The sequence below is a fragment of the Cygnus atratus genome, chromosome 3 (genome assembly GCF_013377495.2).
Source record: "Cygnus atratus isolate AKBS03 ecotype Queensland, Australia chromosome 3, CAtr_DNAZoo_HiC_assembly, whole genome shotgun sequence".
Classification (NCBI taxonomy): domain Eukaryota; kingdom Metazoa; phylum Chordata; class Aves; order Anseriformes; family Anatidae; genus Cygnus; species Cygnus atratus.
In genome coordinates, this window is record NC_066364.1 from 81,987,840 (window position 1) to 82,012,525 (window position 24,686).

General features: G+C 41.0%; 1 protein-coding gene across 1 annotated transcript in view; it reads right to left on the reverse strand.

The window, feature by feature from the left end:
• Positions 1 to 345: 345 nt before the first annotated feature.
• The window catches only part of RGS7 (regulator of G protein signaling 7), a 308,925-nt gene continuing 284,584 nt past the window's right edge, over positions 346 to 24,686 (reverse strand). The window contains exon 20 of the mRNA XM_035558119.2: positions 346 to 636. Coding sequence (XP_035414012.1) covers positions 475 to 636 — 162 coding nt within the window. The 3' untranslated portion in view covers positions 346 to 474. The remainder of the gene's footprint in view (positions 637 to 24,686) is intronic.

Consider the following 24,686-nt stretch of genomic DNA (forward strand, 5'->3'; position numbering starts at 1 on the left):
TGTCCTGTATCCAATAGAAGAAACATATTTTTACTGCAGAGGAAAATGACTTGTTTCATGCTTCTCATATATTATCTTTATTAAATATTTGGACAGATATGCATCCATTTATTATATGAATAACCTATGGCTTCTTAGTCTGTAAATGCTGGCTGAAAGTTCACAAGAGCAGGCTTTTCTGTGAACTTTCAGTATTTCTATGTTCAGTCGCTGCAATAAATCCTGAGACTATTGCCTGCTTAGCAGTAATTTGCATTGTACCCCTATGGCTAAAACAGGGAAGCTGGGCATTCTACATCTGAGTATTTCATAATCTCTGAGCAGCTTGATTGAAGCTTGATTTTCTTCTGATATAGTGCAGGTTGTTCTGAGAAGAACGTATAATCACAATTATCTACTAGTCAAATCCTTAGTGGCTAACATAAAAAGCTTCACTACTGCTCAGTGCTAATAGAGGTTTCACTTGAGCAGAGCTTATTGAAGCATTTTGTAGTCACTAGAAAAAAAGTGTTCTTTGTGCGTGCTGTAGTTCAGAGCTGTAAAGTCTTTATGAATCGTTACTCTCAAAGCGCTACAGAAGTTCCCCGGTTCAAGGTGGCTCCTGGCTCCTCGGAAAAATGAATGTGGGGTTCCAGCCTGGGAGGAGAGAAATAAGTGAAAAAGGAGCATCCTTGACCTAGGCAGGAGAGGTCTGCCTAGTGCAGCTCTGCAGCAGTTACCAGTCAGTGCTAAGCTGGATCAGAAGAAGGAACAAAGGTGAGCGCTGACCCCTGTAAACACGAGCATCAGTGAATGCAAAGTCCCAACCACAGTAAAAGCTCCTCGAGCCTTATTTGTCAGAGTAAAGATTTTCAGATTATAAAACCAGAAGTCGCCATGTGGTCACCTAACCACACCATTTCAGACACAGAACATCCTTGAACTAGATCCAGTTTAAACTTGAGTACATCTTTTATATTAAAAAAAAAACAACAAACCAACAACATCTATTCTCGATTTAAAAATTACTGATGTTAGAAAAGCCACAATAGCGTATTGCAATCCATGCCAATAACTGAGTATTTCAGTGATGAAATGTGTAGCCATTTCTTCCTGTGAATTTGTCCAGCCCTGGCCATCAGATCTTTTTATATCTTTATTTGCTAGATTGGAAGAGCATTAGTCCTGAAGTACTTACCGCCTGCGATCAGTAACTCTTTAACCCTTTTTTTTTTTTTTTGTTAAGCTTAGAGGACTGGGTTCCTGAAGCTTCTACTAGAAGGTATTTTCCAGTCTTTCAGTTGCTCTCAGAGCTGTTGCCTGCACCCTCTTCACTTTTCAGGCAGATTGTAGGAGTGCCTGAAGCAAACAGCATGCTTCAGAACTCAACACACATATTGATGAAACAAGTCAAAAATATATATTCCCAGGAATCACAGCAGTTTGGGACCAGTTTTACACTTGGAATTCATGTCCAGACAATGATCTGGACATAAGTCTATGTGTCCTGTTAATCTCTCCGGTCCCTGGTGGGGAGTGGTCCCACCAGCAAGCACAGCCCGTACTCTGTGTCTCTCTATGCCTTATCTCATCTTTTCCTGCAGTAAAAATGACTGGTTTTCATTTGTCTGCCATCAAATGATCAAGCACTTCAGATTTTCTCTTCTAGAGATCTTTTAATCCTCATTACATATGATAACCCTAATCTTTGTAACATATGCCAATGTTTTTAGTGATGGTTTTATTCTCTTGCCAGACTTAATAATACTACTGTTACCACTAACAAAACTAGCACCATATTTTTGCAGAATACTACCAGAAACAAAGCTGCTCCCTGCTGGACTGTTCCACTGCAGAAACATTAGCTTGTAACATCATTATTCTGTGTAGCTTCATTTTCCTGAAGCCACACATTATTATGCACTTCATGTCTAAGGTATTATCCAGAGTTACTGTGCTGAATTTTCACCTCAGAGATGTCTCTCTCAAGTGATGAAAGGAATCTTGGCAAGCAGAAATCACTTTTTCTATTTCTATCATGTTTTTCAGCAGAGGGTGCCAAAGTCATTTATTAATTAATCAGCTCCATGTACTAATTGAAATATATCCTTAATGTACTAATTGAAATAATAGATTATACATAGGTAATGCACTAATTGAAATAATAGATTATACATAGGTAAAATTAAAGCCACAACAAAGATAAATAAAAGTTTCATTAGAATTTAGTGACAGAGTATGCAGAGGACCCTGGGAGAACAAGGGAAACAACCCTCTGGTGCTTGGCTTTACTCATGAAGGCAAATTCATTTTCTTTCTTTCTAAAACTGGTTCATACTCAGTCTTGACTCTATGTGTCAACTCTCTCTATATTTTTCAAATATTTTTTTCAAATGCTGAACATTTTTTGATATGTTTGATAAGTGTCCATCAAACAATTCCCATCAGTCTGCCAAAAAGCCACATGTATCACATAGGAAAAAATAAAAAATCCCATGGCTCTTCTTCTAGATTAATTTCTGCAAAAATAACCATCTACAAATAACCAGGGATGCATATTTTCCATGATTCATGCTGCAGAATCTGCCATAGACTGTGGAGCTGTTGTACAGAATCTAAGCTTTCACACAAAAATAATGTTACCGGCCCATATGATGGTGAGAGAAGCCTTCCAAAACAGGAACTGAACATGAATCAAGTCAGGATGACTCAGATTGTTTTTGTGATTCTGCAGAGAGACAATCTGAGATAATAGCTGGGTTGTATGAACTATTGCTATAATTTATTACAGTAAAAATTCAAAATACAATGACATTCATATTACTGTTGCACGTTAGGCTTTTACTTTTGCTATGTATTTTGAGGACACTATAATACTTTTACTACTAGTCCTTCTGTGTGAATAGATGCATAGAATACATTTATAAAAGTCTTCTGTATGCTTTTTAGGCAATATACAAAGTTTCACCCCTACAAACATAGTAACATCCCTTTTGTGGGCTTAGTAAGTACATTTTGATACGAAGACAGTACTGTCAGAGCAGGACTGAGTTACAGAGGTAGGTAGCCAGCCTTAGGACACTGAGGAATTCATAATATGATTGTTATGTGTTGACGATTGAAGCTTACAACAGAACAACACTTCCTTTCCAGATGGAGAATAAAAAAAAAAAAAAATGGGAAAAATAAACCTGAGCCACTTTTTGGTTAAATATATAAATGTGATTTGTGCTACTTTTGATAGAAAGAAAGAAATAAACCCAGGCTATTTCTGTTTCACAGGATAAAATTACTACCCAGATCCAGGTGCTGTAGCTAGTGTAGCGTGGCAGCACAAAGTATCAGTACAAGGGCATCTATGATTTTTGTGTGCAGTACAGGCAAGTTAAGTAAATGGTTTTCATCTAACCAACCAGATCTCATGACTCAAGGTGAGAAAAATTCTTCTTTAGTTCTGTACTCCATCTTTGCCAGAAAGCTGTTCTCAGTCAAAACTATATTTATCCATTATTTACCAGTTTAGTCAACTGAGGACAAGTTGTACTGAAAATATTTTTTTAAATCAGCCAGCCAGGCAGCAATAAGAATAAAGAGGAAAGAAAAAATGCAACAGAAGGAGTCAGAGGAAACACGTCTAAAATTCCAGGGAAAACCTTTCCATCGACTTTACCAGGATTTGGCTGAGATCTGAAGTAAGCAGATCAGAATGCTTGTTATTAAAATATGGGAAAGAGACTAGAGACTCTGAATAAGAAGAGGAGGCAGAGAAAGGGAAGAAGAGAGAACTTTCCAAGTTCCCAAGGAAAAGAGGAAAAATGGAGCTAAAGTTGCAAATAAATAATGAAATTGAAAGAAAACTGGAAAAGCAAATTAGAAGAAGTGACAATACTGGATAGAGATGTGGGTTTTTTGTTTGTTTGTTTTGTTTGTTTGTTTGTTTGCTTTTTTTTTTTTTTAATGGTTACTCAAGCCACAGGGTAGGCCGGGAAATTAAAGTAGCTGCAAAACTCAGAGAGAGATTATTCATATCTGAAGCTTCAGGAGGATCACATCTAGGTGTTACTAACAGGAAAGGTTTATCTTTCATTGTAAATTCCAATCAAATTGGAAATAATTGGAGAATTTTTATTGCAAAAATTCCATATAGGGTCCTCCCACTGTGAGAATATTTTAATTTGCAATTTTTAACCTGACAAAATGATTTTAGTAGAATACACTGAGTGCAATGGGTAAGTATTAATTATGACAATTAAATGGTAAACACTGCACAGGTAAATGCACCCCCAGCAAGCCTTGCAAAATCCAAGAAGGACAGACTCTAAGTTTAACCACAAAGAAATCCAGACATGTTAAGAAATGTGACTGGAATTATGTGATTAGCAAATCCTCCAAAAATCATCCCTTGCTGGGAGAGTAAATGTGGAAGGCATATTTTGTTTTCTTAATCCATAACAGAGGCTGACACATCTTCTGAAGAATGAACTGCAATTCTTTCTAAACTATGGAGCCTTGAATGGAGACCAGACATGTGGTCTGAAACACATCAAGCATGCAAGTGGAACAACCAGCTTACAAGGAGCATGCCTATGCATTTGTGCTTAATGAATTTTGGTGTTTGTCACAATGGCAAAGTAACCTTGGATCTTCTTTGATTTTTATTTCCTAAAAATAAATAAATAAATAAATTGGAAGAGCTCCTTTTGCTAAATAAAAACACATATAGGCAGATAGCAGAGAGGTGGGTAGATGTCTGACAAATGCTGATTGTTTTTTTCTCCCATAGTTTTCTGGTTTCTGAGTTAGTACATTTTCTTTATCCTGTCTCCCCATAGATGATCTGTCCTTCCCGAGTCAGCTTCCAGTGCAGGGAATGGTTTCCATTTCTATTTTGCCATACCTAGGTAATTGCAACTTTTTCTCTGGATGTGTGAAAAGAGCTGGTAGTCTTGACAACCACATTATAAATTGTGGAGACACATGCTGTTGATGCTCCAACTAGCAGAAGAACATAGGCCTCCAAAAATTTTCATGGTGTACAACATAAAAAGACCTATTTATCCTTGTCTTACAGACATGAATTAGGATGGAGATCACTCATCTCAATAGATTTCCATTGTACTGCCCAGATCCAATTTTTCACAGCCAACACCTTCTTGCAGCATATCCAGGTACTGGTGTCCTTGTGAACTGCAACACCTCCTCACTTTTGGGTCCACAGATGCTTTCCAGGCTGTTTACCTCTGCCATGGAGAGCCTCCTCTAAAGCCACTACACCACTACCAACGTAGTTCTCAGGTTCAGGCTTCCCATACATGCACACAGACAACATTGTCCAATGTGCCAGGTGAGCAAGATATTGTTCTTTTGCCCTCTATGTAGGTACACAGTAATTCTTAGAATGAAACCAAATAATAATCTTGCCAGAAATTCTCCAAGTTCTTGGAGAATGCAATAAGGAGAGCCTGTCTGATGAAAGACACCTTTGCTGTTAGACAAACTGTCACAAAACTGTTTCTTTTCCTAGCATGGATCTCAGTTTTCTAGCATCCTACATCGCTAGTTTCCAAGTAGTAAAAAAACTATGTAGGGTTGCATAAAAAGTTATATAAAGCCTTGATGCCAAGGGGAAAGAACATTTGGTAGCAATCTCCCAAACAGTAATGCTTCAAAAACATCAGCTCTGTCACTAAATGGCCTGCAGAAGTCACAGCAACTTTCAAAAATCCAGCTGTTCCTTGGAAGTGATCAGATCTTCCTTTTCTCCATCAGCAGCTGACAGGTTTTCAGCCAGCAATATTTCCACACAAATTACTGGTAGTAGCAGTAGTAGCAGTAGAATCATCGAATCATCAAGTTTGGAAAAAACCTTCAAGATCATCAAATCCAACCATCAACCTGACCTCCCATCTCAGAACCATATCCACTAGTAGTAGTAATATTAGTAGTAGTAGCAGTAATTAATAGTAATAATAATAATAATGATGCTTGCCCCCTACCAGTGCTCCAAGTCGCTTTGAAAACCAGTTTTCCAGTGGTGCTCTGCGGGTTTTACACACAGCAGGTAGATGTAGAGCACATCTGTTTCAAAGGACATGCCATCCACAGTGGAGGCACTGCCAAACGAAATGCTTGCGTACGCAAAGGCACCATCAGTCTTGCTGTAGGATGCCATGGGGTGGGAGTGTTATCTCTGCTGAGACCAGGGACAAGACTGCCCTGCCTGGGAGTGTTGCTCCATGTGTGCTGCACCATGCCACCTCACTCGTTCACCTCCACAAGCATTGGGCTGACAGTGGTTAATATAAGCAGCTTTTTTTTTTTTTTTTTTTTTTTTTTTTTCCTGAAGAATGTGTCTACATTACCACAGAGGAATATCATGCCCCACCTTTTTAAATTTTTTTAATTGCCATGTCCATTTCTATAAAGCCAGGAGGATGGACCAGTAACAACCAGCTGGGAATACATCTGCTGGGCAGCTCCCGAAGCCCAGCTGTGCACTCACTACTGGCACCTACACAAGTGCCAGCACTGCCCAGCTAGGGCCATGCCAGCGGCAGGCAGGCCACCTGCTCAAGAGGTGAGTGCAACCGCCCCCCAGGGCCTGCCAACCTCTGGTGGAGGCAGACCAGGTACGCTGCTGGGGTGGCCAGCAGCTGGGCATGGTCCCGCTCCCCAGGGCCAACCACACCCTGCGGGCAGGAGCCAGCAGCCGGTGCAGCCATGGCCCTCTCCGCTCCCTGGGAAGCCAGCGCTGCTGCAAGATCTGGGAAACCGCAACTGTAGCCCATGTAGTCGGCTTGCAGCTCCTGCCCAGCCACATCATCAGGCCGTCTTGTTTTCAGCAAGTGATGCAGACTTTGGCGAAGCCTCCAGATATTCAAAGGTTATCCTTCAGCCTGCTGCGCCGCCTCGGAACATGACCCCCCACTTAGACCGCGGCCCTTCAAGTTATCCTTCATTTGTCTGTTGGTGTGTTCTCTTGGATCTGCAGGCCACTTTGATTACTTGAACATCTGGAAGTTGTCACACGCTTTTTCTGACCGTGACCATCTGAAATATTACCCGGCAGGACTTGGGGGGAGACACAGTAAGGAAACAAAAACATCCTACTCATAAGAACATGTGGCAGAGATTACCAAATGACACCATCCCAAAGGGGAGTGCTATATATCCAACCAAAGACAAACTTTCTCTCCATCCCTTGAAGCCAGGACAATTGCTTTACAGAGCATCCAAAAATATATTACATATAAGTACCTAATATATTCTTCATTAAACATTATGTAATGAAGATTGGCTGTCTATTACCGATGTCTGTGATGGAACAAAAACATTCCTTTCATCCCTCAAGTTTCAAAGCTGAAATGTATCTGCCCACTTACATGATTTTCCACAGAAAAGCTTCCCAAAAGTGGTTCAGTGTCTGAAGACTTTGGGGTGTACAGCCCTGGCCTGCCAGCTGGCCTCACACAGTGAGGTAAAGCTGGAATTGGACACGCAAGAAAACATTAGATGTAAATTGCTGAAATACACAGAGCTGGTCTCTCAGCAATCCCAACACATGCACTAGGGTCTGGAGAGAGGGCAAAGGAGCATCAAATCAGTGCACATGAAACCCGTGTATTCGTGCGCATCATATCGGCACACACATGTCATTCGGCCGCGCAGGTGGAAGGCAGGGAGGTTCCAGCACAGCTGTTAGATGCGGGGTGTCTCCTCCTTCTCAGCGAGGCACGGAGGGCGGAGTGTGGCGAGCCCCACAGATGAACATTTCTCCTTCTCCCCTATGCCCTGCTTTTCCGGCAGGAAGAAAGCTGAGGAGGAGTCGGACAACGCTGATATGCCTTTCCCACGGGGAAGGGACAGGATCTAGCCCTTGTCTTTCCCCCTGCTCCTGCCCCACGCCCCTTCCCGCGCCGCCGCCCGTGTAGCGCAGCGGGGTCGCGGAGCCCCCTGCTGTGGGGCTGCCGACGGCAGCTGCTGCGCGCCCCCACGAGGTGTCACTCGCGTCCCACGAGCTGCCCACGGCAGGCTGCGACGGCCCCGCATGGCCCCAGCGTGAGGGCACCCAGGGCTGAGGGCACCCAGTGCTGGGGGCACCCAGTGACGCCTGGCTCGGCGGGTGCGCCGGGTGCCAACGCTGGAAGCAAAGCTGGCGGCTGTTCTTAGCACCACAGCCGAGGGTTTAGGAAAATAATCTTGGCTTCCCTGCCAGTACCGGTTCTCTGAACAGAAAATAAGTTCAAATAGAAAGAAGGGGGAGACGGTCACTGCAGAACAACCGGGGATAAAACAAACAACTAAAATCGGTCAACCAGACAAAAAGCAAACCAAGCCCCCTCCACCTCTCACCCCCAAACACAAAATAAATACCACCACCTTTTACACCAGCAAACTATTTGCTTTGCTACGGTAAATAAAATTGTTTTGACTTATCTTGCTTCCTTTGTTTTTGATTTTGTGCTCTATTTAGATTTCTTAAATGACAGATTATACTGAACACCAAAAATGTCTCATCCAATAAACTTACATAATTTGTATTTTGAAACATTACACAAGTCAAAGTAAGTAGTGCCATTCAGATTACAGTTTTTTTCCTTAGCGGAATTAAAATTTTGGCCGTATCATAACAGATCGGTTCTGATACGCTGGCGGTGGCGGTGCTACAATGTCAGTACCAATAAACAGAGCGTTACAGTATCCAGGAGAGAGCTGTTAAAAGGAACCCTTTCTGCATTACATTAAGGTTGGATGCTGACTGCTGCAGACAGCTTTTCTCTGGCAGAGCAAGAACACAACGGCAGCCACCAGACTGTGAGGCCTCAGTAATGAGGAGCGGTGAGCTCCACCCAGGCACAGGAGCTTTCAGGGCCTGGAAAAGGATGTGACATCTAAGGGCAATGTTAAAAGTCTTCACCACGTTGGGTACGTAAAGCTTTTTCTCCTTTCTTCTTTGCTTCTACACAATGCAAACTTTGTTTAGATGAAAAATGAAAGCTGCATGCTGAGCGTGGTTTGAAGGGTACATAGACCAAGCTCCTCCCATCCTCTCAAGGCCTGTCCTCGGCCTTATGCTTCTCAGTGCTGAGCTCCGTGCCAGGCAGTGCCACCATGCACATACATGTCCTGCGGCCTCCCTCTCCTCTTCTGCTTATGCTTGATGCTTTGCTGGTGACATGTGGAGCAGGAGGTCTGCTGCCACCCACAGGTGCTCTCAGCATACAGAAGCCAGTGGCCACCATGCAGGGCTGGTGATGGGCCTTGGACTCAATATCCCAGACGTTATTTTTATGCTCTGTCCCTCCCTCCTTACTCTCCCTTTTTTTTTTTTCCTCCAGGTCTTCTGGTCTTCAAACCTTGGGTTTTTATTTTCTAGTGTTCATAAAAAAGACAAAGTGATCAAAGGCACTCTGCCCTGTCTGTGCCATTGCTGGAATGACACTGCCTTCAAAAGCTTCCTAGAGACATACGTGCACTCCCAGCATGGGGTGTGGTCTGGGGTGAGAGGAGTGGGAGGAGTTGTCGTCCAAAATAGCTTTTGTAAGGAAAAGCAAAACAAACAAACAACAAAAAACAAACAAGCAAACAAAAAACACCACCTGATTGTACCAAAGGGGTGACACAACTGGCATCTAGCTAGCAAGCAGAAATGTGCCTACTGAGCAAAGGGTAATTACTCCTTGAAGTCAGTCTCGCAGGTGTCACATCTCTGTTTCAGTGGAAGTGTGTTGGAAGTTTGGGGAGGAAGAAGCAGTGGGAGATGCCAACAGAGGCACTGGAAGATCAGCAGATGCTCAGCTCTCCTTGCAGATGGGAATCCCAAAGTGCAGTTTTAACATGGCGATAGAGTTGGAGTAGCCAGAAGAAATATCTAAAAATCAGAACTTTCAGGTTCTGTTTCTTTTTTTTTTCTTTTTTTTTTTTTTCCTCCAATAAAATGTCTGAATGTCAAAAATACACAAGAACACAGAAAAAATAGATCACATGGGTCTCTATGACAGGAATTGCATTGGGAAGAGGCCCTTTGGAACAAAATGAAAGTCTGATACTGTGTTCCCATTAGAGGAAGAAAATAAACATACAAATTAAAATCCTTCTGCACACAAATGCACCAGTAGCTGCAGTTACTGTCCCACGTCTGGGGTTTGGAACAGAGACAAAAAAAGATGAGGAAAACAACTGAGAAGGAAAGCAAGAGAAGAGATTTAGCCAAAGTCCCAGCAAGGTTCATGAAGTAATTCAGGTGGGATGGAAGAAGAAGTAAAGAAGCAACCCAAACTGACCTCACAATTACAAATTTAGCTGTTCCCTAAAACAGAGTTTCTGGAAAACGATTCCATCATTAAGTAAGCGTTATATGTCTAACTTGCTGCTAGTGTATCCTTTTAAAACACCAGAGCATTTTTAGAAAGGCCATCCTTTGATGAAATTTGACACTTATGCCCACTCCCTCAGAAAACTACCTGTGATTTCAGCTACAACATGAGCTTCCATACCCCTGTTCATTAGTTTCACTGGAGCTACCTCCTAGACCAGTATGTATCAGGACTTAGAAACATTTTCTAGTCTTGGGCTTCAACCCTCATTCCTACCTCCCACAGACACTTACGTTGACAAGAGGCAGGGATGCTCTGTGCCACCCTCTGGGCCCCCCACCCCTCTGTTGCCCTGAGGGACATTCGAGCTCCCAGTTTATTCTAGATCACAATGCCTGCAGCGAGTGACCTCAGCACCTGCTCCCCATCCTGCCCAACACATGAGTAACCAACCAAGCTTCCTTTTGTCCAGACCTAACCAGCGCGCCTACGCTAAGGATTACCCATCTCACTCCTACCTCCTGTAAGGTCAGCAGCAAGGCCTCCCCACCAGACACAGACACCTCCTCCCCAGGACATCACCCCAGGCCCTTCTCCCCCAACGCCAGCAGTCTGCCAGCCCCTACGCCTCCTCTGCCTCAATCATACATGTCATTTATGGGCTGTTTCCCAACGTTAGCTAAGTTTACATGGGAAAGAAGGAAGAAAAGTCCAGATGGTCCAGATCTCCATTCCTGTTTTGGCAGGTTCATGCTCCTGTGCAAGCAGCCAGACAAGTCATGGGGGTCCCAGCAAGGGGCAGGAGCCTGCCTTTATGGAGAGACCTGGAGGGCATTTTTAACAGGGACAGTGCCACCACGAACAGCCATCCCCTAAAGCGGGGAGTTTGGGGCAGCAGTGGCTGGAGGAAGCGTGGAGATCTGGTGGGAGCAGGGCAGGAAAAGGAAAGGAAGGCACCAGGGAAGGTTCCAGGAGATCAGGTCACGGTCAGAGGCATGTTCTGCATCAGCCCTGGCCCTAATTGCTGACCAGCCTTTTCTTTAATGTTTTTTCTCTCTTTTTTTTTTTCTTCCTGTGATTTCTTTAAAGTCCAAGAAAGACAGAACAGAGGAGGGAAATGCAAAGAGTATTTGTGGTCACTGTAGGAACATGCAGGAGGGATCAACGGAGTGAGGATCAGAGGAACAAAGGAAAAGAACCATAAAAGACTGTGAATCCTAAAAAGGTGTTAATGCCGGGGAGGGGAAGAGAAGAAAGAGAATCTAAAAGAACAGATGAGCCATATAAAGAACAGCTCATAAAAAGAGATGAACTCAAAAAAAAAGGTCATAGATTTCAAGTTATGCATTCAGCAAAAAGGTGGAAAAGTTACATTAAAAATGCCCTTGCCATGCATCTTTCAAAAAGGAAAGGCGGAAAGGAATAAAGAAGTGGATAGGAGAGTTATATGAATTATGAAAAGCTTCATTTCTGTGACACAGAAGAAGCAGCCGCCACAAGGTTAATAGCAAGGGTGGTAAATAGCATTTGTTTTCAAAGTTGACATCTATGATGAATCTACTGAAAAGTTTCAAAATCTAGTTAAATCAAAAAAAAAAAAAAAGAGACAATGAAGGTGAATGCGTCAGAATATATTTTGGGAGAGAAGAAAAAATACAATAAAAATTGTGCAAATGCCACTAACAAGGTAACATTTACAATCGTGTCTTAATATTGTTTGATATTTACTATCCATGTCCACCCTTGTAAATAAGGGTTATCATCTAGAATTTGTGCAGGTTCTCAGAGTTTATTGTCATGGAAATTTCTCTTAACAATTTGCACATACAGATCCCTTATGGCAAATAGTGATGAGGATAATCACTATCATTCATGCATCAGTGTTACAGACACAGGACAGCAGATTCCTCACGCCTACCCATACATAGAGATACCAGAAGGAAAATGGTCTGCAAGTACTTCAGAGGTTAGGATTTAAAAAAAAAAAAGAAAAATGACCTTGGTAAAAGAGAAGAACAGTCTGAAAAACTGGATGCTAGTCAATACTAGACAGCTAAAGACACCTCACTGATCCAGGAATACACACGAAGGGGAACAACCACCTATGTTTTATTGCAAAGGAGCTGGGCATCACAGTGCCTCATACACAGGACATGATTCAGCAGTGACCCTCTACTACAAAAAGGGCAAGCCTTGCCTTTGTGCCTACAGACAGAAGTACAGCCTGCACTGCAATTGTAGCAGTCAAGCCCAGGCAGGAACACTGCAGCCTGCTCCAGGCTCCGTCCTCTGCAAAAGCTGCAGGAGAGCAGCAGAGTCAACCCGCACTTCAGAAAACACCAGGAAGGAAACCAAAGGGCACTGTAACATTGCAATGGCTATTTACATATTTGAGCAAAAATGGAGGGGACATTTTATTACAGTTAATGTAGCAGCCTGATAAGGGCTAAAGGGATAAATTGAAGCAAAGAAGATTTAGTTTGGATATTAGGGGAAAAAAAAATTTGCAGTAGCAGAGATAATGAGTGTCTGGGGAGACTCTGCAATCCTCAAGCCAATGTCTGTACAAACAAAACCCATTTATTTGTACAAACCTCGCTTGAGGACTCCACAGTCCAGAACAGCACAACCACAGGGAGCCTGGCCTCAGATTATCCTCTGCTTCCATGTCTTTGATACTGGGGCTCCTTCAGCATAACTTCAGTTTACAGGAGATGAAATCATTAACCTGTTTAGCCTAGGCAGATCAAAAGGCAAATATGTATTATTCAGAACTACTTAGCAATGTGCTTAAATGAATTATGGACACAGAATAGGTACAAATAAATTGTTGGTAATTTGTTGGAATATCTTGGGATTAAAATCTTATTTTATACAGGTACCTATAGCTATTAATTTTCTTTTAGCAAAATTTCTGTGTTTTATGCACTTAAGTCAAAAAGTTCAGTGGTGTTGGTTCTGTGCATGACATCTCTAGCTAGAAAGGAAATTAAAATATGGTAATTTAAAAATCTAAATTCAAACAGCTGCTGCTAATCACTAAAAAAAAAAAAATCATAAAGATAAACAAATGGAAGACACACAAAAAAAATTCCCAACTGTTGGTGATTCCCAACTGTTACTTAAGGAAAACAGTCTTCTCTCACTTTAGTTGTCTGCTTTGGCTTTCTTCCATATTTTTAATAAATAAACATCCTAAACACATTCGTGTAGGTCTCATTTTCTGGAACTAGTTTTTTGCTCCCATTTGTTATTTCTTGGAGGACTACTGGAAATTTATTATTTCAAATGACATTAGGGGTGCAATTTGAAAAAAGAAATTCCCTATATTTGGTATTAAGAGCTTTCTTTCAGGAAAAAAAAAAATGTCCTTGTTGGGCTTTAAAGGGGCAGCCGCAGATGGTCTGGTCGGACTGCTTCTCTGCGCTTTGATTCCAGCTCTGCCCAGCACTGGCATCCCACCAGCAGCACGCTGCCTCTCCTGCGCCAAATTGCTCGGCGCCTGAGTTCTCCTCCCTTGACGGTTCCGTTCTGGTCAATGCAATTAATTCTCATTTCTTTCTTCTGTCTTCACCTTCAGCTCATTAATTTCTGGCCAGTCTCCACTGCTCTTTCAGCTCAGCATTTTGCTCATTCTCTCTTCGGTACTTAAAGCCTTTTCCCTTCCTTTTTTTGGTGTTGTAGGGTTGGTGGACAGTTTTCAATCGTACCTTACAGAAGATCTGGTGAATGTTCAGCTGTTCTCAGGTTGAGTGGTTCCTTTAAAGCGTATTAAAATAAATATTCCCCAGTGAAGGGTGTTTCCAGCTTCCTGGGAAGCACCAGGAGGTGCTGACTGATGGCTCTTCCACAGGAGGAAAGAAACCTTGCTTGGTCCTGTTTTTTTCCTCAGCAGATATATGACCTCACTGAAATTCCTAATAGATACAGCACTGCCTAGTGTGTACTTCAACTGCTCGGTGGTTGCCACAGTAAGAATAAATATGCCATAACCTGAGTTAATCTTAATTTGTGGAAGTGGCTTTTCATATACATTTGGAAACAAACATCTATAAATATCTATCTTTTCTCTGGGGAGACATTTGTGCCTACTTGGAGCTTCCATTCCCAGTGTGGCAACACTGACAGATGACAGTGATCAGGGGAGGGATGAAGAGATCGCAGACAAGCCCTTTAAAAATCAACTGGCTGTAGAGCAGGTTTTTTTGGTCTGTTTGGGCCAGATTCACTCCTGGGTAACTGTGGCATTGTATCACTTGAAACAAGGTTCAAATGAAACCTTAATACTGCTCCCTGCCTACTTTGAAATTCTTACTGTAATACGCATTTTTACTTTACAGACATTGTGTTAGATCCTGCACAAACACAGGAAAAGACAGCCATTCAATACAGGCTTTGTATGTATTGAAACAAAAGAAGAACTAGAATGAGTACAAAATGGGTTCAGGAATACAAATACTTCAGATATTTTTATTGGCTAGTCAGTGTTGCAAAGTGATTTAAAAAGAAAAAAAAAAAAAAGTAATTTCCTTAGGGTAAAGTTCAATGATTATCTAACACATGAATTTGAAACATTCCTTATTTGAAGGCAATGATTCTTCAAAGCAGCTGCTGGTATCTAATTAGTTAAATCCTAAGGAAAAGCAGCAATATACTAGCTGATGCAATTGGTGGCAGCAGGAGTTTGGAAATAAATATCTCCATTTGGCACTGAGAAGTGAAACAGAGCTCAAATTTCTGTGGATTTCTTGGACCCAAGTTCATGCCCCAGAGCTCACATTGCTGTGGTAAAGGAAAATTAAATCTCAGAGTTTAAGATCTGGGGTTCAGTGTGGCTATTTATTAGAATTCATCTGGCCTCCCTAGACTGTGAATATTTTGACTTGACCTAGATGGAGCTCTTAATAAAATCAAGCTCTCATGGGCATTTCCAGTGTTCTGTGATAAAATTCAGCTCAGAAGAATCATGCTGACAGAAACTGTGACACCTTAACGCAGCGATTATTATCCTAGTTAGAAAACAGAAACATAGCAGCATGTGCAAACAAAGAACAAAAAAAAATCCCACCTCCCCAGAAAATTCAGCTGAACAAAAACCAAGGGAACAGCCATTCACGATGATGTACAATGTGTTTGGTTCTCGGTTTGTTCAGACCGTCCCTCTAGAGATGCTGCAGTCAGGGTTACAGCAGCTCAGCAGCCCTGTTCCCAGTGGCAGCAACACAGGTAGGCAGCTGGTGTTAACTGAGATGACTCGAGCACCAATGTATTCAAATTTATTTCCCGATTGTGTCTATGACTATCCCACTTCGTGTCAGGAATGGGGGTGGGGGACATTTTTAGGTTTGGTAGTCCCTTTGAAACAAGGTTCCTCTTTCCAATGTCACACAAAAGTCAGTACCACAGATGGTACCAGCTCTGGCTGTCCTGAGTTTCTCCTGTGCGCTGCTAAGAAGGTTCTTTCATCATGTTTGTCCTATGCATCCTATAATGCCCTGGAGGTACTTGCAATTTGACTTAGCTTACACCATACTTTTGTGCTCAGAGATTCTGCCACTATCTTTACGTCATTTGTATCAGTCAGAAGTGCTGCTTTTCTTCTGCCAAGCACAGGTTTTCTGGTTCCAGCTCAATTTAGCTTCAGAAGGCCCCACATCTGTTGTCTCAAGGACAACAGCTACACACTCTTGTAAACCTATGAGTAGGTCTTTGTGAGTAACCTCAGTATTAGACATACAACAGCACACTTCAACTGAGACCCTGAATTAAAATTGCAAGTTCCTACATTTACTACCCAAGGTTTGCACTCTATTCTCAGCACTCCCAAACCACTGCCTTTTCAGCTTAAAATGTTGCATTGACACATGACAGCAAGGAGAAAGAAACAGCGTCTTATTTAGCAAATACACACTCATGGTTTCAGCTAATTTGTTCAAGGCCATTCCTAAGAAAATGCACTTCACTTCATCTGCTCTTGGGCAGCAACTGAATCACTGAGTACACTGTACAGGCTGCGCTCTTACAGACCTGGTCTAGCTTAAAGAAAGGTTTGCTTATGTGATGATGAGCAAGCTGGAAAGGTCTCACTGCAGCTAGCTTGATAAAAAGAAAATAAAGAGTAAATGATTATCAATAAAGTGTGTTTGTTTAGGTGTCACTGAGAGAAAGAAAATGCCATTTCATGTCACTTTTTGGAAAGCACAAGGTAGGTAACTTTTAGGAATGATTTTGCTCTTGACTAATCTTCAGATTCAATATTAAAATCTCAAACTTCCCAAAGGAAAGAGATTCTGCATCTTTTAATGAAAGATAAAACAACAATATAAACATACACAAATTTACAGAGAAAGGATCAACTTTAATACATCTGGAGTAAAAGGTGTTCTTTTTTAAATATGGTATAAAAATAAATGCAAGAAACATTAACAGAGAATATACAGACAACAGACAAAGACACAGGCTTTCTTTCTCAATGTGAATACATCAGTGAAATGAAACCTTCTGTGCTAATTCGTTGTGCAATAAATGTGATGCCATATGTATATTTATTAATATATGCATTTTTTACATTTCTTCCAGTTTTTGATTGACGTATTTTTTTTTAATAAACTGTGCCTAGCAGAAGCTTTTTTTTCACTGTACTTGAGCTTGCAGAAAATAAAAAGACACAGATCCAGCTGGATATGAAGGAGGAAGTGAGCAGACAGTTTTCGAAATGGAGGCATCGAAAGGCTAGAGAGTCCCTCGGAGTCTGTAATGCCTTAGTATACACAAAAGAAAACAAGTCAGGTCCTTGCTCATGCAACATCTTGTTCTACTGTCCTCTGATTCAGGCAATCAGTGAGCTACAAAGTATGTATAATGATTTGAGTCTGCTTCCATGCTACAAGGTGATCCTTTTAGTAGGACTGCACTAGACTGGTTAACCTCTTTGATGTGAGCGATTTCCCCTGAGGAAAAGATAAAAACAAAAAACAAAAACAGAAAACAGAGGCATGATCACTGCAAACCTGTTCATCAGCAACCACTTAGTGTTGCCACATCACTGTCAAATAACTAGGGGAACCAACTGGAGTCTGTCAAATCTTAAACCACAGGAAGCCCTTATGCTTGCACACCTGCACTGCCAGCCAGCCAAGTTGTTTCACAGAATAATCCACAAATTCAAAGGCCATTTTTGAGTGAGATTGGGTTTGGCTGCTAAGAGACGACTGCTGAAGGCTTTGCTGTTGGTCACTCCCAGAACTTCAAGATGGCTACCACAAGTGAGGGTACCTTATGCTACAAAGATGAATGTGCACACTGCAGTAGCTCTGTCACAGATGTTAAAAAGCTCCTTTAAAGCTCAGGTAAGGAAATAAGAGGCAGATTGCATACAGGCAGGAAAGCAGCTTTTCCACGAACTCAGCTATACATTTGCTGAGACTGCGTTTACTGTTTATAAGGACCATTGATCAGGTATATTACATGGGACTACATATCACTGCTTAGAAGGTGTTTGGATTTCCACTATCTTTTTCCTCACCCTCCTGTTGCAAGCATGCAGTTTCAGATTTTTAGCAAGTTCTTTTAATGAGGTATAATGACTGTCCCACAAGAGTTAGCTCTACAGTGTGGAAAGGATAGCATAGGTTATGTTGTCATGGTGTATTTCAGGCAGATTTGAGCTTTAGCTGAGCCAGACAAAAGCCATGAAACCACATAAGTGTCTCTTAGGGTCACCCTACTGTGGCTTCAATTCAGCAGAGGCAGAGCTGGTTCAGCAAGCTTACACCACTCCTCAAAATACCACAGGCATACCCTGATAGTGTACCATAAATAGATAATAAAATATTAAACAGCAAATGGCTCTGTCTAACATTATAGTCAAAGGATATTTAATATTTACATTTATTGTATTGTTTATCTTAAGTGAACAACTCAGTAAAATCAAACTGACTTCAAGACTACCATAAGAAATATGTGAAGGGATGCTACATCTGCAGTAAATGGTAAATGAACTTATTCTGCCATATCAATGAGTTGTTAAGTCATCTGTTGTATTGTAACTCAGTGGAATTACACAATTTAATATCTATTTTCCTTACCAATTAATTTTATGTTCAAAGGGATATGCAAGTTGGTTTTGAACATCTGCTCAAATGCAATATATCAGAATGGGTCTTGACAAAAAGAAGAATAGATATTTTATTCTTTGTGCTCTGAAATAAAAGTCGAAAAATGAGGATGAATTTTTCCCCTACAATATAATTTTGAAGGGAAATCATGGTCTGCGATGTTGGATTAGACTGCTCATCTATCAAGTTCACCATATCACCTGACAATAATACTACTTACTTCTTTGAAAGATGTCTCCTTCCTGGCATGGTCTGCTCCCTGTGTCTGGCTCTACCTCTATGAATTTTTACCTACATTAAATTCAGTTTCTTGGCATATTAGTTTCTTAGCCTACAAGCTCGGCTACTTTCTGCAAATATGTATGAGTTCCATTGAGTACTGAACTGTCTAATAATTCCCTTCCTGGAGGTTTCTATTAGTTATTAACGCAATTCACTCAATGATGCACTGGAAAGCTGCACAAGCTTTTATCATGGGATAAAGTCTCTGAATTAATTTTACATTTTTATCTGCAACAACTGATTATTTAGGAGTTGTAATTCCATGGAACTTTTAAGATGAACCATAACCACATTCTAGCATGTCAGGAATGAACTGTGATATTACATAAAGTAGGGGTTTTTAATCTAAAAGATGGTAAAAAAACTATTGGTTAATTAGTTGACCTGACTTGATAATCTGATTCAATGTATTGAAATTTCCCCTATAGACACATAATGATATCATAACAATTTTTTTTTTTTTTTTAGGTATTCTGCATCACTTCCACCATGGATATTGCTCGCCACAGTAAGCTGATGGTTTTTGGATACTTTTCCCCTAAGCCCAACAGTGATCAGAATTTCTGATTTGGTTGGTCCTTTCCTCCATCTCCCTTCTCTGCCCAGAGAATATTACACTCCTTAAAAGATAGGTATCCACCTGAACAACATTTTTCCAGGTATTAATAATTCAAAATTATAGGTGGAAAAGTGACAACTTAGACAACATGCCTTCCTTAAGAGATGTCCTTCAATTTTTATTCTGAATCCCATTTAGTCCTCTGACTGGAAAAATGAGCTTTAAAGGCATAGAATCCATAGCAGCCCTAAATAGAGAAGTGTCCCATCTTCTTTTGCAGTTCTATAGGCATTTGTTATTTCCAGTTTACAGGCAATCGCCTCCAAACTCTGTTCCAGCATACACGTTTAAAATAAAACCTGATTCTTTAGCTCTGTATGGTTGGGTTTCATAATTATCACGTCTAAGAGATATGCAGCTTACAGTCTGATGTAAGGATCATCTCTTGTGAGTCATAATTTCAGGGTTGAGCCTAACTATTTCTTTCGGATACAATGTTAATAACATTCCATAAGCCAAATTTTGTATTTGTTCAACTACATCAAACAGGCCAGTTTTGAGAGGTATAGCATATGACTAATCACACACAGGAAGATGTTTCCTGTACTAATAAGGCTAAAGAAAAATTGAAAACAAGTTCAGAAGAAGTAGTAGATGCTCATCTAAATAATTAGAAGATACATATTTAATATTAATTTAATATTAATTTAACATTTTAATATGTTCTTGCTATTGACATGTAGAAGTATATGCCCAAATTTTAAAGAAGAATAGAATTTTTGCGTGTATAGGTACAGTTTAGCCAAATGAATTGAAACTATTTAACAATTTTATTATAATACACCAGCATCAATGAAACCCTGCACACATACCATGACAAGGGAGTCAGAGTACAAGGAGGCAGCAGAGCAGCTGGAGTAAACAAGTACATTGATGAATACGAAATCAATTGGTCTCAGTGTTCATGTCGCTACCTTAATGTATTAATGTTTTTAATGCAGACTTGTCCTTCCAACTGTACTTTTAGAGATCTTGGTGGGGCGGGGGGGGGGAAGGGGAGGAACTCCAAAAATGTGATGATTTATGAGCTGCTACGTACAAATGTGCTGACTGACACTAACACCTCAAGTAATCAGACAAACAAGTCAGCAACAACCCCAATACATATGTGGCTTATAAGAAATCAATGTGAAATTTATACAGGGGACAGAGCTGAAACGTATGAAGATTAGAAGATTAATTTTCTAATTCTCTTCTTTTCGGCTAAGCAGCCTCAGTGGCTCTTTTTTCATGTTTCTTTTTGGTCCCTAGTACAGATGTTGGTAGAACTGGAAAGGGAACTCCATTCATTCAACTGGGAAAGGGAGAACAGCATGAACCCTTCTAGGAGCAAAACGAGACACTGAGCTTGGATCAACCCTCCTTGCTCTCACCATTCCCCATCCACTCACACGCGGCACAGCTGCAGCGTGCCAGCACCTTAGCCAGCATCAGCAGACAAAAATCCCAGGTGACTTTCCCAGTGCTATGCACAGAGCTGGTATAAACAGCTTCTGGCAGAAGCACATCTGGAGAGGCACAGGAACAGAAACTGTAAATCAGGTCACTATTTAGCCAGCCCTCACTTCTCTACCAGGCTTTAGCGTTGCCCATGGGGTCGGGATTTTTCTTCAATTACCACAGCAGCATGGGAGGCTGCTCTCACCCAGCCCCACGGGTGTATTTCTCTTTCAGAAAGGTGCTGAAGAGGAGGAAGGTAGCATTTACTGAATTTAGGGGATGACTTCTCACAACAGCTGCAATGCTAAGTGGTTGTACGTGCAAAATCCTCCTGCTTACTGTGTGGAGTTGCAGTCCTCTCCTCATTTCTCACTGGGGCTGTTCCCTGTCTTGGAGCAGACCGTAGACAAGATGCATTGGCTGAGCAAATGCATATTGCTGATTTTACTCATTCTAAGCTGGATGATGCTCCCTCTTCCTTTCTTTTTCCTTTCCCACTAATTTACTGATGAGCTGCTGTCATGTGTGATTAACCTACAAGCTCTTGCCAGATGAGGCAGTTTTATCTTGAAAAAACATTAGAAGGATGGGGTAAAACCTAACATTTTCCAAGGTGCCAATGCACTGGACAAATACTTAGTATGTGTTTGTCTTAGGCATGATGCCTCAGATTTCAGTACCACTCTGCAGTTCCCATTCTTGCAGTAGTTTAGGACACAGGTAAATGTTTGCTAACTGGGAAATGGCAGTCACTGGTCTAATAGCTGGCTCCTACCAGAGACAGAGCTGGCCATGCCAGTACCACATGGCTGCCCAAAGCTTTCCAGGACAAAGCAGAGCAGCACCACTTGTCGTTGCAGAGCAGGACAAGGAGGCCAGCATTTACTGGCATCTCATATAGATGCTCCTGTTGATTTTCCTCATTAAGCTGAGTATCATTACTCAAGGACAGCCTATCACTAGATTTTTGGACTAATTATTGGTCCAAACTAAAAATTTCAATTATTACGTCAGTTCTTTTTAGTCAAACATTAGATAAGCCATCTCTTAACTGAAAAGGGAAAAGGCTTCATTCCTATGAGTGCTTATTATTTTTACTACTGTTTAGTATTTTTCAAACAAGAATCTTTGTGATTTTTTCTGACTTTTTTTTTTTTTAATTTTTAGGAATAACCAGTAAGCAAATTTCAATAGTCTAATTAGGAAATCTTCCATGATTGCACATTGAACATAAGATCTTACAGATTGTATTGCATTAAAGTTTGTTCACAATGTTATGCTCCAGAAAATATAGCCTTTGTTTGGATTTCAGGGCTACATGGACTTCTGATCTGTCATGGTAGAGCTCTCAGGTATGCAACAAGTTTTAATTGTTCATAAAGAAACATTTCTTGATTAATGTGAAATGGATATCTTCATTGTTTCTCAGTAAAGGGACATATTTTAACATGTCAAGAGGTTAAACCAGTTTAAGCATCTATAAAGTCTATTCCCCACTGACAAAAAACGAGGAAGCTATTTTAGAGAGTTTTAATTTCCATCACTAGACCATAATTCACTATGGCATGTTAAGTGACACTGGACTAAGGCACTATGAAAATGTGCCGTGTTCAAGAGACTTCACATTTCTCATCTCATGCATGAAATGGACTAATGTTACTGGTTTGGAGGGAGAAAACATCAAAGGACACTGGTAAGTAAGTTCTTACAGCTAAGTGGGACAGCTGGAAAGTGCATGGGTAATGTAACATATAATGGTTTTAAACTCGGTGTTATTAAACACAGTCTTGTTTTTGAGGTTATGAGTGAAGATAATCATCATCTGATGGCTCTCCGACTTAATATATGAACTGAGTTTGGTCAGTCTTGCACTGGCTGTATTTTTCATAAAACACCACAAACTTGTAACAAGCCCATTTCTTCACCTTCTCTACAATTAGGCAGCAACAGATGAAAACTCTAACACTGACGGTGGCATCTGAAGCTGCGATACCCACACATGGTGATGGAGTATCTCCCCCAAGGAGGCTCTGAGGAGGAGACTGCACCTTGCCCTGCTAGCTTGGTTACTGCTGAGACAAGAAAATGTGTATGCGGTGGCAATTAAGTGAGGCTACTCAGTAAATGTGATGCCTTTGTTTCGGGTTTCCAGATCAGTGATCACAGCTAAGCATCAGGCAGGCTTGCTCAGACTACCAGTCTGCCAATGTCACAAATGCCAGTGCACATGAGAAATTGAAGCCAAAAGTCTTCCTTATAGGACTTCTTTGCTCCCATCAATGTTATCAGTGCTTCCTTCACTCGTTTTTCTCTGCAGTGTAGATGCTGTTACTTGAGGTAGAGGGAGTTTTCTGACTTTTTTTTTTAATACTGATTTTTTCCTCATTTAAAGTCCTCTAAAAAATTTCATTTTTTAAATGCCACAGAAACAGCTGATTTCTCCCTCTCTTGTACTGTGGCAAGCAGTGAGATTCTCCTGCTCCCTGGCTTATGCCTTTAACTTTCCTACTCACCTCCTCGGGGATCTGCAGGTGACTAGATCTTAGTTATTCCCAAATGGAAAGCCAAGGGACTGAGCAGGCCAGTGGGGAGCCTGGGGCACACCGTCACTCACTTTGTTGGGACACTTCTGGGTGCAGAAGGTATTCCAGACTATGCACCTATCCAATGGCATCATGCCAGCAGCACGAAGTTTGTGTGCATTATATTATCACACCGTACCTGGGACTATGAATAAAGGAGGCACACCAAGAACAGCCGTGTTTACTACTCAGAGGCAGACTGAGTGTTCAGTAATAAATGTTATATATGGCAAATGCCAGTTTGCTATTATTTTACCTATATTGTACATGCATGCAGGTGTGTTTCTAACACTATACATATAGTCTGTTGCAGACTGCCAAAAGCATTAACAATTTTGCACTATAAAATTTACAGTGCAAGCTAAATATCTGATGCTCTTAGTTGTGCATTTAGGGCCTTCATAAAGTGCACTGAATTATTGAAAGTTTTCTGGAAAGAAAACTCCAAAATGTCAAAGAACTGTAGAGCCTAGTTTTTCATGTGTACATAGCTCCACTTTTAATTTTTCCCCACCAAACTAAGATAATGACTGATTATCCTAGGTGATTTCCATTTAATTTAATGTATGATACAGAGGGATTGCCCTTACAAAGTTTATAATCTTGCTAGTTTGTCAAATGTTTTCTGTAGCAAGTATAATCCACTTTCAGTCACTGATCTGTCGAATGAAAGATTCAGGAATCTCCTGGAGTCTCCAGCTTAACAACTCAGGTTATGAATTACAAGGTCATCCTCTCAGGTTCAGTCCCTAGACACAGCTGAAGTTACTGTGTTGTTGCTGTTTTTTGTTTGTTTGTTTGTAAAATATTTCAAATTGAAAAAAACGAGGTCTAATTTAATCAATAGAAAGTCACTTGGATGTAATTAAGAAAAAATAACAGTGAAAATTAATCTTAATTTTCTAAAACATCAGAGGAGAAGGGAAAATAACATTTCCTTCTTTCTAAATCATTCAGAGAGCACAGCATTGGCCTTGGGTGTAGAAGTCCCGTTTCAGATCTATTTTCTGTATCGATCAGAAGAACAAATCTATACCGCAGTCTCTCTCTTTGCAGTTGAACACGTTAATCAGTACGTTGTAGGATATTCTGAGAAACGTTTCCCTCATTCTTGCATGTTGGAACCACTGTACTGAGGTACATAATTACATACAAATTCATCGTAACTGAGAACAAGAATGGAAGAACAAGGATTCCTGGTGGCAAGGGGTTCTGGGCTGGGGGGGGATGCAAACTCAGTCCTCTCAGGGAAAAGGTTTACACTTGAGGATCCTGACATTCTGGAGTAATTTGCAAGCCTCAGAGCTGCTGATATAATCAAGAATATATGTTTAGCAGTGACATGTTTTAC